Genomic DNA, 18,298 nt, shown 5'->3' with positions numbered 1-18,298 from the left:
GTTTACCTATGCATTCAACAGCTTAAAATACTTTTGTCTTGCATACTAGTGTGTGCGCAGGAATGACGCAAAATAAAGTAAGGTTCCCTTTGCAGACAAGAACTTGTTTCGCAGGCCAGGCGTGCTGGCGGAGCCAAGGCTCGCATTCCTTGCACGTACACAAACAACATTTCTATAGAAACAACTGAAGCAGTATTTCCCTTGCTTCCTTACCAAAATCTGACACAACATGTACCTGATCTGTCAATCATCTTCCCTTTCCGCTTTGGTCTCCCTTAAAGCGTATTTACTCTTTCATCTTTTGCATGCTTAGGTGAGGAGAGCTGGCTGCCTACGGAGCTGCGGAGTAGGATCCTGCCCTCTGAAGATGTTATTGTCTCTTTCCCCGCTGACTATAAATACTCACTAGACTCATAACTTCGTGTATCTGTGCTGCGTGTCCCAAGTTAGGAAGCAGGGAGTCGCTTTGGTACAGCTGGTACCAGCTCCCACTTGAAGCTGATGAAAAATTACCGATACCAGCAGGAGCTGGACGTGGGCCCTCACATTCAAAGTGCTCATCTCGGGGTGTACCCTGCGTACCGGCACAACGACTAACACAGAAGGAACTATGATGTCCTCTGTGCCCTCTGCAGTTTTACCAGTTCATGCAAGATTGAGAATTTTTCTTGAGGCCCTAAATACAGGTCATAGCTACTCCCCAAGCCTCCAACTTAGGTTGGTCTTTATTCATATAGAATTTGGTAGCAAAAACTAAAAACTCAGAATGAAGACCCTTAACATTAAAACAATTCACAAGCAGCCAGCTCTAGGATATCCTGGGACCCGATCTGTGACTTCTGGAAATACTACGGTGTGCTTTTATCCTTGTGTGAGAGTCCCTCCAGGGAAACGGAGCTGCTTACAGAAGAATGAGCTGGCCGGAGGGGAGGTGTAATGGACAACATTACTCTCTTCCCATACTGTCCTGGTTTCAGCTGGGACAGAGTTATTTTTCTTCTTACTAGCTGGTACAGTGCTGTGTTTTGGATTTAGTGTGAGAATGATGTTGATAACACTCTGATGTTTTAGTTGTTGCTAAGTAGCCCTTATCCTAAGTTAAGGACTTTTCAGTTTCCCATGCTCTGCCAGCAAGCAGGTGTGCAAGGAGCTGGGAGGGAGCATGGCCAGGGCAGCTGACCCGAACTAGCCAAAGGGATATTCCATACCATAGAACGTCATGCCCAGTATAGAAACTGGGGGGAGTTGGCCGGGAGGGGCAGATCACTCCTTGGGCATCGGTCAGCGGGTGGCGAGCAATTGCATTGTGCGTCGCTTGTCTTTTCTTGGGGTTTTTTTTTGTTATATTCCTTTTCATCACTATTATTGTTATTCTTATAATTTTTTATTCTTAGTTAGTAGTGTATTTTATTTTACTTTAGTTATTAAACTGTTCTTATCTCAACCCACAAGTTTTACTTTTTTAACCTGATCCTCCTCCCCATCCCACTGGAAGGGGGGAGCGGCTGCGTGGTGCTTAGTTGCTGGCTGGGGTTAAAGCACGACACATACTTTATTTTGTTCTACAAATACAGTACAAAAATAGAATTTTTTCTGAACATAATTAAATGTAAGCCATTTTCTTGCATTTCAATCTTTCCTCTGTGACAATGTCCAGCCATGACTAGACTGTATTCCCCTCTACTTTTGAAGAGACAGTGTCAGCGTAATTTAGTTATAAAAATACTGCAAAAGACAGATCAGCATTTCTATTACAAAACTGCAGGAAAAGTTTGTGTAGATTTAACATTCCTCTCTCAACAGTTTTTAAATGCTTAGGTGTTGGGTAACATTTACAAGAGTTCTCTGGTTTCAGTGAATTTCGTTTCTGACAATGATGCCTAGCCAGTTTTACATGTTTTGCTCCAGAACATATCCGCATGGTCTTGATAAAACAAAACTGAAACAAATATGTATATATTCAAATTACTTCAGAAGACATAGTTCACCTTAAGTTTGAAATGAGGACAGGGCTTCTCCCTTCTACTGCACAAGATTTCTGAAAGTAAAGGAAGATTGTAGGCTGAAAAACCAAAACTGAGTTTTCACAAAAGTCAGGTATTCTTTAGAAAGTAAATTTTCAGATTCCTCCAAATCTTGATTGCATGTTTACACCTTAGAGGAAGTATTTCCCCTTCTGTGATGATGAGACAATAAGACCAGAACTCTACCTCGCCACTGATTTGGATAAGGTATGAATCAAAGAGGGCATCAGCAGTCCTTTGGCCAGCTCACCACAGACTTAAATAGCAGCTGCGTGCTTTCGTTCTGAGCAAGCAGAAAAAAATGGAACGGAGAAAACTGGGAAAAGACAGTGGTCACGGAAGGAATGCCTCAGAAAACAGAATTCTTAGTGCTGAGTGATACAAGAGAGAGCAAAACACCCCAACAGCACAAAGTGATCTTCTCAGGAGGTACAACTGCACACCTGCTTCTCCTAAGTCCAGGGATAAAAGGATGAATCTAATTACCTGTGATAGCAAAAGAAACTCTTGATACTGAATTAGGTTGGTCCCTGATAGCTCAGAAACACAAGTGCACAGGAAGACTAAGTCTTTAACTGGCAAAGGATACTTTTGTTGTGACTATTGTTCTTGCATCTGGAAACAGCAAAGAAAAGCTTGTTCCGATCACAGTTTCTCAAAAGGGAACAACTGTGCTGCTTCTCCTTTCTTTTCTCGCTTGCTCTTTCTGGTTGTCTTCTCTTCTCTTTTTTTCTCTAACTGGCGATTCTGGGGCCAAGAAATGGCCACATTCCCTACTGCCGTCTCTGAACTCGGACCTCCTTCTTCATCAGAAGAGAATCCCGCTCCTTTCTCTGTCTCAGGTGCCGACGGCTCAGTCTGGAAAAAACAGGTGTGAAAATCGAAAAGTTGCTCCAGAAATCACTCGTAACTACCCCTTTCTAAAAGGGCTTGTCTTCTGTCACAGTGACGCTTCATGACATTACAAAAGTTGGTTGCTCAGGTTTGGGCTTCTCACCCAAAGCAGTGTGTTTGTATTCCTGGATGTCAAGTGTTCTTTCAACACAAGCAAAATATTTTTGATGATGGAAGAATAAAAATAAACCTGCTTTAAAACAATCATGCTTTTCACCTTTCTCAATGGGGAAAAGATTAAGAACTAAAACATCTGACTTCGTAACAAAAAGCAGCCCACCTGCATCCTGTTAGCTACATGCTTGGCTTGTACCCTAGGAAGGGGGTATGTCAAAACAGAAAATACCAAAAAAATGATGCTTTAGGAAACACTGATCTCTTGTTAAACAATAATGAGTCTTTCATGGACATGACCACATCGAATTTCTGGTGTAGTTTTTTTTACTAGTTGCTAGTCACATGCTAACAACAGGAAAGAAGAAGATTTTTGAGCAACTACACTCTGGAAGTTCTACACTCTACAGCTGGAAACATAACACATTGGAAAGGCTGGAAAAAAATCTCTTGGTAGAGAAATATCATCCTGAGAAAGAAATCACTAGCAGAAATGCAGAGTACCTTGATGGAGTAGCGTTGCTTCAGTCTCTCTCTGATGAGAAGTCCTTTTGTCAGCAGCTTCCAATTCCCCAGGGCTCTTTTCTCACGCTTCTGTATGGGATTGTTATTGAAAAGAGAAAAATATACTATTCTAAGTTTCAATGTATTTACACCCACAGAAAATGGAAGTTCAAAGATTTTAAACTGCCATTAAAAAAAAACATGCCAACTTAAATGTGTCACATTAAAAGATTATAGGCCAGTAGGATCCTTAAGAGTAAAATGTATTGGTGTCCAATTATCTGCTAAATACATGAATTACTCTCACTTTCTAATATGCACCCTGACTACGTAAATTACACCAGAACCACCTCCAAAACTTTAACCTGATATGTGTATTCCTCATTTTTGTTTCCCAGCAGCCATGGAAAACTGTTCCAGAGTATGCACTGTTTCAGATATTGCTACACACTTGTATTGCATCCCACTGCAGTCCAGGCAGCAAGCCCAAAACGGGGCATGTGGGGGAAGCAACTAGCCCCTCGTGGTCACAGAGCTCTGTGTCTGTTGCTTACACAGCCCACCCTTGTTCGACTGTCCGCACCTTCAATGAAATTTACTTAATAAATGTAACAATAAGGAAGCTGCAAAAATAATTCTCACCTCCTTCTCCTTCTTTTCTATTTCTGCTTGTTCATTCTCCCAGGCAGCAATGAGGACCTCTTTATACTCCTCACAGACAACGTAGCCATCGGTACTAGGAAGGAGAACACAATCCTGTCAGCTACTAGAAGAAAAAAGAAAGGGAGCAAATGCCTGCTGACCCAGCCAACCAAAAGCTACTGAATATTGACAGAACTGTCTGTCTCATAGGATCTAAGTGTGTAACTCATCACATGTACTCCTTAACACAGGGTATACAACTCCTGCAGGACATCAAAATCTGTCAGCTACAACAGCTTTACGTACACTGGGTGCGAGTAGCCACCATGAAAATCAAATCCAGTGATGGCTTGAGCACAGTCAATGTCCAACTTGCGCGCCAATCTGTTCAGATTTGGGAGTCTCAGCTGCACACAGCCAATGGGTAACATGGATGACAGGAAGAGATAGACGTTTCCATATTCATTCCGAGGAACCTGTTATTGCAAAATTAAAGAGAAATGGTGACATTCCTGCTCTCTGGAGAGAGGTGAAAATCCCTGCTGCAACTCAGGGACTCTCCCTTCCTTCTGAGCTCCTACATTCCACTCCAGTATTCAATTAATATTCACATGACAAGGCACAAGCCTAGATTTTAAGCTGCATGGTTATCTCCTAGCTATGTTCTCTGCCCAGGCCTTGTTACTCAGGCTGTAATGCAGAGAATTAGCAAAACAAACATGGGCTAGGAAAATTAGATCAACGAAATTATAAAGTTAGCAGTCTGCACTGCTAGCACTCATTACTTGTACTCAGGAAAGAAAGGCCTCAGTGAAGTTTTGACCATTTCCTCCTGGGTACAGTTACCTCTGAACTCTTAATCCTGAATCCAGACGTTATTGACTGATCTCACCTCTGAAACATACAACTTCTAGAAAAATAAAGCCCACAGCTCCATACAAAACACTTCCTTTAACACCATCCCTCTGCCTTCCTAGCTACCTTTCCATCCACTGCTATAGGCGGCTGATACTCCTCTGTCTGCCAGCGACCAAACAGTGCCAGGTCCTCTTTGTCCCGGTTTGCAGGCTCTGCAAGGCGTGCCTTCCTCGCCTGGTTGGAAAATCCTTTCACCATCTGTGCAAATACAATAACCAAACCTGTAACACCACAACAACAAGCTGCCAGTGATTTCAGACTTTCCTAGGACATCAAAGGAGAAGGCTCTGGGAGAGAAGAAATGCCTATTTCCTAGCTTCAGTATCCATTGCTTATAAATGATAACCCACAGCACCAGTATGCAACAGGGAGCCAGATCCTGCAGTTCATATAAAATGCCAGGATGCCTTTGGAGGAGATAAAAAGGGTGCAGTTCTGCTAGATACCCTTGGGGTGGGAAGAAGAGATAGCTGGGCTTTGGGTAGTATATAGGAACTATAGGCACAGTAGGTGGACAGATTCACAATGCAGCTACCACAAGCCATGCAAGCAAGTGAGAAATCTACATCTGCTGACAGAGAAGGCAAAAACCAAAACAGAATTGAGCTGGAACTTTAGAGGGCAGACGTGTTGCACAGAAGGAAGTAAAACCCTCTTACCTTGTAAGGCACTTCTCCAATCCTCACCACTCGAGCCTGCTTCAGCCAAGTGTCCTTGGAGTGCAGTGTGTGTACGCAGTCTCTAAAAAGGCCAGAAGGAAGCAACCGTAAGAGTTTTGAAGTCTCTCCAGAACAGACTTCCAAGCTGTTATTCATGTTAGGAATGGTAAAAAAGCTGTATCTAAGTGATACGCAAATGCTGTCTGAGCAGCTAAATGCCTCACCCTGTCTATCCATGGGGCCTGAGACTACTGCTGACACCATCATGGTCTTCACAGGAATTAGCTCTTAAATTTGCTACAAAGATCACAGCTGCACATGACAACATGTGCATGACTCACCTGGAGTAGACAGCCTCTCCCCTGCAGTACCCTAGGATAGCAGCTGACTCAGGATAGATCGCCTGGTATTTCAAGAGGTGCCTCTTCAGTGCATAAAGAGGGTGGTTTTTGTACTCTCCAATTGCTGTTGGTAGAGGTTGATCTTGAAGCTTAACTTGAAACTGCAGGAATTACACAAAGAGTGATTTCACAACTCTCTTGCACTACCCTTTGTAAGAAAATGATTATAGTATGGATCAAAGGAAAAAACCACCAGAAACTTGATCAGATGAGCCAACAGACCAAAGCATTCTTGTTCCAAATAGGTACTTAGATGTGTACCCAGACCTACGTATTTTAAAGACTCTCTCCAAGAAGTGTAATGCTAAACTGTACAGAAACCACATTAGTAAGCTTCCAGCATGGGCTGTCCAGTACTTTTGCTATGCAAATTTCTCTGAACAGCTTCCATTTGATATTATTTTAATCTATCATTGTATATTCCCTTTAAAACATGCTCAATCTGAACATTTCAAGCTCAAATACAAACTTCCTTCCTCCTGGAAGATTCCTAATGATTTTTGCCTGAATGAGAATACAAGGACTGGACTCCAGGCACTAAATGTCCTGAATAACCTATTGCCATTTACCTCATTTTCCTCCTTCTTGTCTCTTTCCACATAGGGACTTTTATATGGCTGCAGCGTGTCTTCCCACCACTCAGGGTCCACACGACTCTTCCTTGTTGCGGTCATCCACACTGGGTCATATCTTTGTGTCACATCCCTGACACTCCCATCATTGTCAAATCCCACAATGTAGGAAAGTGGCTTTGTGGCATATGTGAAGCACAGCTGGGGCTGGCCAACGTTGCCATGAACACAGTCTACACACACCCACTTGTCCTGACGTTCAAGGAAAACCTCCAGCCACTGGTCTGTGCCCATTGCTTTCCTTATCTCCTGCTGTCCGTCATCATCATCACTAGAAATTATTTTGTTTCTCTTTCTCTGTGTATGAGGCAAGGCTGGAGCTGTACTTTTTGCTGGCCTAGGCTCAGCTCCACATGAATTTTTGGATAGCCTCGATTCTGAAGTCTCAGGTTTTGGGCTTTTTATAGCCGTTACCTTTGACTTCTGGGAGCCCAGTGAGCTTCCCCGCCTTTTAGAGACAGTTTCAAAATCCTCATCAGACAGATCACTCTCCTCCTCTGAAACCTCAAAGTCCGAAACACTGCCCTCGTCACTTCCACTGTCTTCTTTGTAACACACTTTGGAGGCCACTCGTCTCCGGCGATTGTTCTTGGGCCTGACTGGCACATCTTTTTCCGCTAAACTGCTCTCCTCATTACTGGATTCCTTCTGTTCCTGGCTCCCTGTAGTCAACTTTGACTTGCGTATCCTTTTGGTCTGAGCAGTTTTGGGTTTCTTTGGCTTCTTGTTGTCTTCTTCGCTTTCTGAGGATTTCTCATCCTGCTTGGCTTTTTTGCAGGGGCATTTTTTTGCCACAGCTTTGGGTGTTGTGGCAGAGCTCTCCTGCCCCTCAGAGGTACTGCTGAGAGACTGCCTCTTGGTTGAACTTTTTCCCTGCAAAAAAATAGGCTAGGTCACTTTTATCACCATGGCCAACAATATGTTAAAAAATAACAAGACTGAAATGAGCACGAGGTGCATGCAGACCAAAGGTTGGCAGGCATGGTCAATCTGCATGTCTTAGGGACTTGAAAACTTCAGGCAAATGGCTGAAGAAAGGTGCACTCAAGCAGAAAGCGTTTGCTGTCTAAGTTTTAAAGAAATTTAAAACCACTGAAGCATAAGAACTTTTTGCTGAAACACACAAAATGGGTGTTCTTTTTAAAGGAGAAACCTAAAAATTAAGGGTTTGCATCTTCTGCACTATAGACAGAACATTGTCATCACCCTGGTTCATGCAGTAAGCGATTCACTTGAAGCTGCAACAGCCAGAAAGTTTTTTCAATCCTACTCTATAAACCAGCAACCTATTCCATATTCCACACACCCAGCAAAAACTACCTTTGCTCTTGTCTCCTTGAGAGGAATAGGCTGAAAAGACAGCACGAGGCGACACAGCAGCTGTAATGCTCGCAGAATAATTAAAAATATCTGCAAAAGAAAAAATAAAGCATGTTTAACCTTTTTTCAAGGTATATAAAAAAAAACCTCTTGAAACTCTTTTACAATCTGGGTTGTGTCACAAATCATTTTCATTCCTACCTTTTACCCACTGCTGTATACACTGACACAGATGTGTCGGTAGCCCAGTTGCTATAGTCTTAAAGCACCGCACAGTCTTCTCTGGCTCTTATTTGTGTTCCTACTGTGACAGGGGTACTGCTGTTAACTCACAGATGAGGAACCAATTCCTAAAGAGGCTAAATGACCCATTCTGCTGGAGCAGACGCAGTAAGTTACCCAAATCCCATCTACCCTATCAGTCTCTCATTCTTGAGGAAAACTGAGTAAGATGACTCTAAATCCTGCCTCCCAAAGGTGGCCAAAGCCAACCACATACCATCAGCTGAACTCAGCAGAAACACGAGCCATTCAGAGACTGTCATTACAGTCACAACTGAGCGGCTAACAGCTGTGACCTGGCAACTGCCTTTCTGCATGGGACTCAATTGAAGCTGCCTAAGCAAGGCTTGCTTTGTCTTTTCCTCCTGTCCCAGGAAGTGACATCCCTGCATTTCCACAGCAAGGCTGCAAAGCCACCACAACAACTGCTTCCCGCTTTGCAGCAGAGAAGCTGCAACATCCTACTTTATCAGCAACAGGGCAGAGCTGCAAGCCATGCACCTGCAAAGCAGCAGCTGGTTTCTGCTCTTTCAAATGTTCCCTGTCAATTTGATCTGTGTTTCCCCCTCCCTTGGTTGTTTTACCAAAATCTCTGTGTGACTTGAAGCAACTGACTCCACTTCTTCCCTTAATCCAATTCCACCACAAAATGACTGTAGAGTTGAAGTCCTTTTGAAGCCTTGGCCTCGGGCTGCTCAAAATCAAAGCTCAATTCCTTTGCCCTTCAGTGGTGACTCATAGTAACAAACTACCAACCTTCAACTAAAGGATCGGTAAAGGGTTTCTCTGGCTGCAAGTTAGTCCAAGAATTTCCTCACTCAAATTAGTAGTTCAGAAGAAACCTATTAAGCTGGTTTTCTTTGATCTACACTGCTAAAGCAATATAAAGAAGCCAAAGCAATATAAAGAAGCCAAAGCATACTTAGGAACAAGTAGCTCTATACACAAGCCATCCACAGCAGAATACGGAGTACACAGTGACACCAACCAGAGCTAGAGGCTCCAGTCAGGCAGTTCAAATTGAGTAATTTAATCACAGAAGGACTCCAGATAAAAATGCAACAAAAAGAAAAAGCCATGGAATCACCTAAGTCACCAATTTGTTTTCTCCAAATCCATCCCTCAAACACCACTTTGTGTATGACCTGACAGCACTGATCTAGCATCCAAACTCAGCAACCATCCCTGCGCTTCCCACTCACTCACATGAACCAACTCTTCATCATCTCGTGCAGCATAGATGGCAAAGCGCCTCTCCAAGGTCGACTGAAGGGGCTCTCCGTTTTCAGTGGAAAGCTCATCATTGACAGTGAAGGTTCCAACAAACCTGAAATATGAGACACCTACTTATTGTCTAGTGTTTGTGACTGTATTCTTAAACTTCATGGTTCATCCTTTCCTTCTGTAAAAAGGACAGACTCTCACCCTTGTATTTAAAATCAGAAAAATCACTGAAAATTGGTAATTACATTTACCCCTCTCCCTGAACCCTTGCTCTACATTCTATGTGACAGCATGATTAGGAGAGAGAGTTTTACCATTTCACCAAGTTGGAAAGGTAGAGAAGGTCCACTTGGCCTGCAGGCACTTTTGTGAAGTGGGTGGGGATGATGGATAGACCAATGGCATGAAGATCTGGCTGGCTGCAGATCCTGTTCCTATAGAAACCATTTGCTAATAAACACAAGAGGTGAACCTGAGAGAAAAAAGTTTCTATAGTGAGTTCACAAGAGATTTTCTTTGCTGGAACTATTGTCCATGGTATAGAGGAGGAAGGCTTTACTGCTCCTTTTAACAAAGACAGGCAACAATGAAGCCTCCCAAGCATACACAGGGTGGACTGGACACAGGGCTGTCTTCAGATCACCATCAGAAGACAGTAAAGCCTTGAAGTCCCTGTCAGTGTCTCCTGCTCTCCATGACTGACACTTTAACCCCGATAGAATGAGCAGATACACACTCAATGGAGAAATATACACCCTACTCACATCTGTTTTGATTTAGAATTTTACTAGTGCAGTCATTGATGTTTCTAACTTACAGTTTAGGAGAAGTCTAATGAGCATTTGTCAGGGCTACAGCCTTTTTATTTTTTCATGTCTAGCCATGGCCTCAAATTATTTGATCAAAATTAGGTTCTTCCTCATTACGAATCAGTTCATACATCTTTACGCTCAATTTTTTCTCTGCCAGGTTTCTCTGTGACCAATACCTTATGTGTGTCCTCACGAACCTCCTTGCTGAAACGTTTCACCATTCTCCGAAGATACATCTCAAACTCGGCTTTCCTTTTTTCTCTGCATAAGATTACAAAAGAAATGGATGTTGTGGGTTTTCTATGGACCTGCCTTTCTAGATTCCTGAACTGGATCAGTTCACAAAAAGAATCCATCCCAGAGAATCTTCTGTGCACACTTAACAAAAGTTTAGTTACTGGCTATGTGAATAGGCATGCAGGATGCATATGACTCATAAACTGTAAACTCCATGTACCTGACTACTGAGAGCTTGGGTATATTCAGATGGCCTAAACTCTACCTAATTTTATGTGCCTACAGTTTCCTACCAGACAGCTTTGGACAGCTCCATACTAAACTTACAATTCACTGTCTGAATTGTTTGACTTTTAGACTACTGCTAGCATTCCATTCAGATTCCTGGAAAAATTATTTTCTCTTCATTGATGAAGTCTTTTAACTTAGAGGCAACAGATATTCTGGTTGCTTTGTTATGAAGGGCTGGCCTGGGACAGTGCCCACCCTGTAACAGCATGAGATATCTTAAGGCCTCCAGCCGCCACACAAAGAAAGCCTTCCGGTATAATGCTCCCAGATGCTGAGGGCATTCATTTGACCCACCTATTCACACCTCAGGTATGGGCACACAGAGGCTTCCACCTGAGCTGTTAAGATACTTACAGTACAACAATGCCATTCATCCACAGCTCTCCTTGAAGAGAGCTACTACTGTCCCTGGTTTGGAAATGCAAATATTAAAGCACAAGGAAGTTACACACTTGATTTCCAAGGAAGTTGAAAAACCTCCATTCCCATCAACTTCCACTGAAGATTTTTGCTAAAATTGTCAGAGCGTAAACTGTTCTCCATCCCATGACCTCACATCATTCCAACTCAACAGTCTGCACAAAGTGGAGATTTCCACCCAGAACAGAGCAAGTCAGTGACAGTCAAGACTTAGCATATTTTTAACTTCATCCTTTAACGGCCCTCCACTGCCTTCCCTGTTCTTACCTCCTCTCTCTTTTCTTCACCTGCTCTGGGGTTTCAATCTCTATCTCGACAGGATTGCTGGGCAGCACTGCTGCCGGAAGAACAGCAGCTTCTTCTAACTTATCTGTGGCAGGTTCCTGGAGTTCTGGAAAAATAAAATATTACTAAATGATAAGTAAACATGGAATAGATGCCCCAGGGAGGTCTGACAATGGGATAAGAACCTACCTATTCCTTCTCAAGCGTTCAAACAACCTAGAAACAGAATATCCCCAGTAATCACCAGCTCCTGGATCTTCCATAACACTGTGTGTGCTCAGTTATTTCAAGTAACTGTGGGATGCCAGGCACCTGCTGTTGAGGAATCAGCTCAGCAGTCTAATGGCACGTGACTGCCACAGGCAAACTCAATCAGGAGAAAGGTGAATGAAGTAGATGTGACTTGAAGGGTACTTGTAGAGTAGCAAAGAAAAAAAACTGACAACTGTTCACTTTAGAAGGCATAAATCTGTAGCAGCAAAATACGAAGATTATGATCATCATGATTCTTATCACAGTTTATTGATGGCCACCTAATCGAACAGCTCAGTTGGTTTCATCTCCACTCTCCTTTACTAGGAAGTCGCAGTTTTGAATCTTCAAACTGACTCATTCTTAGCTGCTCAATGTTAGACAACACAAACAGCTGAGAAAGTGCTTTGTGCATGGTAGCATAATTTTAACGTAAGCCAACAAATAGTCAAATTCAAGGCACTACCATCAGGTCAGGAGTCGTCTGTTTTTTTCCTACTTTGGAACCATTCTAAAAGCATTGTGAGATATGAGCTTTTAAAGATACGGATATGCACATGGAGCTTATTTTAGGTATACAGAGTATATATACTTACCTGAATCCAAATGAGAAATGGTTCAAAAGTCAAATTACAAAAAAACAAATTGTGTGTAAGAATATTTACTCCTTAGAATGAATAAACATGCAATTGTTACCTTCCACGTCCTCCCACTCATCTTCACTTTCATCATCATCATCATCATCAGTATTGCCTTCATCCATCTCTTTTTTAACAGGAGATTCTCTCTTCAACTTTGTTGCCTTCTGAGGGGGCTTCAGCGAGTCACTGTTAAAATTATCAAAATGGCTTTGGCATCAGGAAGTGTAGGTGCTTGTTTGTTTAAGAAAAATAGAGAAAGAACACACTAGAAATAGGGAAATAAATGAAGCATGACCTCTGCATCAGTAACAACAGACTGAGTATTTGACAATTAAACCACGGATAGCTCCTCTGTAAAGCAAACCATCTTTGCCATAAATAACCATGGGCTCAATGGAGCAACACTTTTTCAGTGCAAACTTAGGTCCTGGTTCTGCAAGGATATTTAGGAAGGAAGATGCCTGAACCTACAAAAGGCCCCATCCTGTAGAAGAGCTTGTACAAATGAGTCCTTGGGGAAATGGTTCACTGAATCATTTGTTCTTACTGAACCTTCAAAGTGTACTGAAATTGGAACTGTTTCTGTTTCACTACGCTAATACCCAAGGCTCTGGCTGGCCAGAGAAATGAGACCAATCAGTTTAATTTCTTTTTATTAATTCATTTGCTATAGCAATCTCCATGGGCAGACCGTGCTGATATATTTGGATTCCAAAAAACACCATAGAATAATATATTTAAAGATTTCTGCTCATCATTTTAAACCCAAATCTCAGGCCAACATTTCTATTCATGCTGGATTCCATAAAGCCTCCCTAGTCCCATGTAAAAACTATAACTAATGAAACAAAATTTTATATTTAAACTACTGAATTTGAAAAGGCTCGCACATTTGCTTCCCATACAGACTACCTTCCTCAGGACTGACTCTGCAATGAATAAGATGGTACTTCTGTTCAGCTGTGTGACACAAATGTACTAAATTGGACTGATAGCCTAAAACAAACTGCTCACGTGCACGTAGGCAGCACTAGGCCCTAAACAAATAACATGGAACCATGAAGAGAGCGCTCCTATAGACTTGAATGATAAGTAAACTTACCCACATGTTTCCTCTTTGTTATGATTCCCTTTATTTCTCATAATTTTTTTGTTTTCTTTTATTAGTGATTTTGCCCCTTTTTGTTTTGAAGGCTTATTTGCCGAGTTGGAAACTCCAGTATCACAATCTTCTTCCTTCTTCCTAGCCGGAGCTTTTGAGTTGTTCTTCTTTATACTGGGCTTTTTCTCTTCAAAGTCATCTGCATGGGACAGAAGAAAGGAAGATATGTTAAAGGATGCTATGGCAATCAGAAATAATACCTCCACAGCCTTCATTAGGCCAGCTACAGAAGAAAGCGAGCACTCACAATGATGAGCATGTATTGTTTCTGAATAAACAGGTAAGAATTGAACAACAAGACCTGTTTAAGTAAAATACTCATAATAATGTAATGCATAAGAAGTACATAGATTCCTATAGTCCTATCAATGGGGTCAGTTGAAAAACAAGCATCGTACTTGCCACTCACAAGAAATTATTATTTTGTGAAGCATCTCCGGAGAACTTTTTTCAGGGCCTCTCCTGGGACAAGGACCCACATGTCACGGCCGTCCCCGGCCGCTGCCGCCGCGGGGGCTGCCTGCAGCCGCGCCACGGCTGAGGTGAGACAAACCCTCAGCGGGTCGCTCAGGGCCTGACTTTCAGCCTTTGTCAGTGCTTCCAGACAGCGTGTGGGGCCCATTTCATACGTGGATTTAAACCCCCAATTTCTGTGTGCCAATCCTCCCGCCCTCTGGCCCTGTGGAAAACAGTTATCCACGCCTCCAGCCTGAGGTAACGGCCCTTTCTCTCACGGCGGCTGCCGCGGTCCAGCGCTGCGCTAAGAGCGAGCTGACACTCGATGCTCCCCGACCCCCCCGAAACACCAGAGGCCTGGAGCGGCCCCAAGCCCCGGCGATGGCGCAGCGCCCGGCCCGGCCCGCCATGGCCTCCCTCCCACACTCACCCTCCTCCTCCTCCTCCTCCTCCTCCGGCTCGCCCCGCGACGCCCCCAGCCCCCCGGAGTGCCTCTTGCTGGCAGCCGCTGGCCGGGGCGATGCTTTGCGCTTCCTTGCCATGGCGCTCCGCCGGCACCGGGCAAGTTGCGCCCTCCGCGGCCGTCCCCGCCGTGCCACCGCGACCGCCCCCCGGCCCGCCCCCGTCGGAGGGAAGGGGAAGGGCCATAAAGTCTCGCGGGAGAGCGCGGGAGGCGGTTTGAAAGATGGCGGATGAGGTGGATCAGGTGAGCAGCTCCTTGCTTCCCCCAGGGCGGGAGGCAGCGGCCGGGCCCGCGCTCCCGCCGCCTTCTGCCTTCCCTCCGCGGGCCTGGGGAAACCTCCGCGGCTGGAGGGGCATAAGAGGGAGGCAGGCTTTCGGCTGCCTAGCTGGGGCTGGGCGTCCCTCCCGGCAAAGCCCCCGGCTTGGGCAGCCTTCCTGAGGCGCAGCCCGCCGCGGGGAGCGCTTTCTGTGTGAAGTGAAATTACTACATGGCCTCGGCCCTTGTGCTGCCGCCGGGGTTGTCAGGAGCGCGGGCAAGGCTCGCTTCAGGCCCGCTTCCCCCAGGAACTGCCGGAGGAGGGAAATGGAGGAAAGCTACTGAGGAAAATACCCTTGGCTCTGCCTCACTGAGAAGGAAATAGGTAGCCTGCTGCGGGATATGCACAAAGATGTTCACACATTTTAGCTGTGATTCTGAAAGTACACCTTTATCACAAAAAAAGAGACCTCAGCCTGGAGTGTGTTCAGGTTTCTAACCTGCTTTGAGGCCTGGCATGACTGCTGTGTTGTTGAGCTAGGCTTCAAGGAGAGGTGTGTGTTTGGGGCAGTGTGTTACCCAGCTAACTGATATGTGCTGGCAAAAATGTCAGTGTGTGTTTGTTTTTTGTAGCCTGTGCCATGTGATGGCACAGGTGTGGTGCTGGTTCATGCAGAGTAGGCTTTCTGCTGCAGTATGGACAATGGTTGCTGGTAAGGAATATAGTTTATACAACAGTATGTGTGAGGTGTGATTTTGTGCAAACTAAGCTGAAGTCTTTTAACTCATTTTGCTTGGGCTAGTGAACATCCGTAGAGTGCCAGTATCAGCTGCACTCGGGTCAACAGGATGTGAAGGAATGATTTGGAATATTTTCATTTATGCTCTTACCTGTTTGTTTTCTGTGTCTCGCAAACACTGAGGAATGGAGAAGTTCACAGGCTTCTTCTGTACAAATAACTTTTTAATTTTATTTTTTTAGCAACAAACAACAAATACTGTAGAGGAGCCACTTGATCTCATCAGACTCAGTCTAGATGAGCGAATCTATGTCAAAATGAGGAATGACAGAGAGCTTAGAGGCAGACTACATGTAAGTAAAACTTTCAGAAGACTACCATGCTTATTCAGCTAAGCACTGTGCAGCCTTTTTTTCATGTACAACAGTCTATTACACAAGCTTACCTGTAATATTCCATTGATTGTTTAAAAAATTAGGTTAAAAACACAAGTAATTGTATCTCATGGTTAAAAGTGCAGAAGTGGTTGGAGAAGGTAGGTTAAAGATCATCTTAGTAACAAGGGCTGAACTCTTTCTCTTATCAAAAGTGTAATGTGATCGGTGGAAAAATCTAATTTGTTCAGTACTCTGTCTGCTATTAACTGCTTCTCTAGAGAGTCAGGAGATGTATTTTGTTTTTCTTGTCTCCTGAATGATGCCAAGCAATTCATTCCACTGCTTTTGGCTTCTGTTTCTGTGTCTGTGAAATAAGCAATAATGCTGCAGGCCTCCTCTTGTGAAGTACCCTGAGGGTCTCTTTAAGACTGAATTAAGAATGAGATTATCATTATCAAACAAGTATCTCTTAAGGCACACCCCATGAGGGTATGATGGGATATGTACTCAGCTGGACTCTCTGCAAATCTCATTTGTCTAAGTGCTTTCTTCTGAGAGTGATGTCTCTTGATGAGACAGGTTTTGGCTTTCTATTAAGTCAGTCATCCTTCCTCAGTACTGTGCTGTGTTGGGGAAGAGAACCAGTTGCCCCATGTGTTAACTGGGCCTCAGCTCCTTTGGGAACACAAAGATGAGGAGAGATCCATGAGGCACACATGTAGTTTGCAATGTGCTTTTATAAGGTTTTTGGAACATGGGTGTATTCTAAATTTTTGTAGCATTGTATGAATTGCAGCTTTCATATCCTTTAAGTTGGCCCCAGGCAATCAATTCCACGAGGCTGGACTGGCAGCACAGAATGTGTAGCTGGTTTAATGTTAATTAAGTGTGTCTGTCTCCAAGTTCTTCTATGTGTTCTCACTGAATGCTTCAGAGCTATTTCTGGGAAGAGCATTTCAGTAAATGTCTTCCTTTTTTTTTATGCTGCAGAGTACAGATTTGTTGACATTTGTTTGGAATTATAACTATACCTGATACTACTTTGTTTTGACATAGTGGCGTATTTTGGTCAAAATCAAGGTAAACTAATTATGTCTGAAAGTCTTGCTAAAATTCTCATTTTAATAAGCTCATGTTTGAATTTTGGAAGACATAATAAACGAACTTCATTCCTACAGGCATATGATCAGCACTTAAATATGATTTTGGGTGATGTGGAAGAAACTGTAACTACAATAGAGATTGATGAAGAAACCTATGAAGAGATTTATAAAGTAAGGACTTAGTGTATTTATTCCCACAGAAAACTTTTTTAAAACTAAACTGTTATATTGTTAAGTAGTTTATTGCTGACTACTTTTTGAACCAACATCTGACAGAAGTTTTGGGCAAATTTTTATGAAAGTAAAAAGGATATCCAAAGACTTGGTGTTAGTTGTATTGATCTCTTCAGCATGCCAGAATGTTGTATGTTTGAGCTTATATTTGCTGGAGTTGTTTCTGGTGTTTTGTTATGACTGAATTTGGTCATATGCTTAGCAGATAGTTTTGTAAACTATGCTTTTGTAAATGTAAACTTTTTCTTTCCTTCTTCATAGTCTACCAAAAGGAATATTCCGATGCTCTTTGTCAGAGGTGACGGCGTTGTGCTTGTAGCTCCCCCGCTGAGGGTTGGTTGAAGCAACAAAGGATTTAACCTTGTTGGAAAGTTTCAGACTTTTGGACAATGGTTTGTGTCTCGATCATGTGTCTCAAAATTCTGTACATGTTTTTTATAGGATGTTTTTGTCTGTTATTTTGGGAAGGGGAGGGAAGGGGAAACCAGTTTGTCTTGCAGAAAGTACTTGTAGTCAATTGAAGCAGTGTAAACCCAACCTGATTTTTCTCAGAATTAATGTAACTCTTGTAAATTGGCTGTCTTGTCACATCAGTAGAAGAATCCTTCATTTTTTCAATCGTGACAACAGCACTGTCTTAATTTTTTGTTTTAAATAAATTTGGTTTATCTTTCAGATTTGACTTGTCATGTTTTTGTGTTGAAGACATTATTCTTATGTTCTTCTATACAGCTAGTGCTATATTATGTTGTAGTATGTAGCCTCACTTTCTAAGAAAACAGTAACTTTTGTGTGTCTTGTGTTAATTTCTGTCCTTACTAATACCTGAGTCTTGCAGATTGATGTTAGGGGGGGCAATACCACATCAATCTACGGTGCTATAATTTATGGGTTTTCTGTGTTCAAATTCTTGATGCATACCAGGGAAATAGTGTGTGTATATATATATGCATCTT

General features: G+C 43.0%; 2 protein-coding genes across 3 annotated transcripts; one reads left to right on the top strand and one right to left on the bottom strand.

Moving 5' to 3' along the window:
* Window positions 1-707: 707 nt before the first annotated feature.
* On the bottom strand, window positions 708-14,712 carry XPC (XPC complex subunit, DNA damage recognition and repair factor). Of its 2 annotated transcripts, XM_050905017.1 has the most exons (16): window positions 14,595-14,712; window positions 13,655-13,853; window positions 12,608-12,738; window positions 11,642-11,765; window positions 10,603-10,687; window positions 9,929-10,086; window positions 9,597-9,717; window positions 8,109-8,198; window positions 6,726-7,661; window positions 6,097-6,257; window positions 5,756-5,837; window positions 5,160-5,294; window positions 4,485-4,654; window positions 4,179-4,272; window positions 3,537-3,626; window positions 708-2,882 (listed from the first exon to the last, which is right to left on the bottom strand). In XM_050905017.1, exons 1-16 carry the CDS (start codon window positions 14,710-14,712, stop codon window positions 2,670-2,672), a joined length of 2,907 nt encoding a protein of 968 aa, XP_050760974.1. In that variant the 3' UTR covers window positions 708-2,669. The 2 variants fall into 2 exon arrangements, with proteins under 2 accessions (XP_050760974.1, XP_050760975.1); XM_050905018.1 differs by lacking the exon at window positions 14,595-14,712 and having other exon boundaries at window positions 13,655-13,854.
* A 141-nt stretch (window positions 14,713-14,853) lies between these two features.
* Window positions 14,854-18,019, top strand: LSM3 (LSM3 homolog, U6 small nuclear RNA and mRNA degradation associated). Its single transcript, XM_050904769.1, has 4 exons — window positions 14,854-14,876; window positions 15,871-15,981; window positions 17,184-17,279; window positions 17,604-18,019. Exons 1-4 carry the CDS (start codon window positions 14,856-14,858, stop codon window positions 17,682-17,684), a joined length of 309 nt encoding a protein of 102 aa, XP_050760726.1. The 5' UTR covers window positions 14,854-14,855; the 3' UTR covers window positions 17,685-18,019.
* Window positions 18,020-18,298: the final 279 nt, after the last annotated feature.

Source organism: Gymnogyps californianus, chromosome 13 (genome assembly GCF_018139145.2).
Source record: "Gymnogyps californianus isolate 813 chromosome 13, ASM1813914v2, whole genome shotgun sequence".
Taxonomy (NCBI): Eukaryota; Metazoa; Chordata; class Aves; order Accipitriformes; family Cathartidae; genus Gymnogyps; species Gymnogyps californianus.
Note: the sequence above shows the minus strand (reverse complement) of the source record. Positions and strands in the feature narration are given on the sequence as shown.

Excerpts from the sequence above, each read along its gene's own strand:
- LSM3 (XM_050904769.1), top strand. The coding sequence starts at position 14,856 with ATGGCGGATGAGGTGGATCAG. Across the intron at positions 14,877-15,870 it reads TGGCGGATGAGGTGGATCAG|CAACAAACAACAAATACTGT; the intron begins GTGAGCAGCTCC and ends TTATTTTTTTAG. Across the intron at positions 17,280-17,603 it reads CCTATGAAGAGATTTATAAA|TCTACCAAAAGGAATATTCC; the intron begins GTAAGGACTTAG and ends CCTTCTTCATAG.
- XPC (XM_050905017.1), bottom strand. The coding sequence starts at position 14,712 with ATGGCAAGGAAGCGCAAAGCATCGCCCCGGCCAGCGGCTGCCAGCAAG. Across the intron at positions 12,739-13,654 it reads AACAAAGAGGAAACATGTGG|TGACTCGCTGAAGCCCCCTC; the intron begins GTAAGTTTACTT and ends TAATTTTAACAG. Across the intron at positions 6,258-6,725 it reads ACAAGAAGGAGGAAAATGAG|TTTCAAGTTAAGCTTCAAGA; the intron begins GTAAATGGCAAT and ends TAATTCCTGCAG.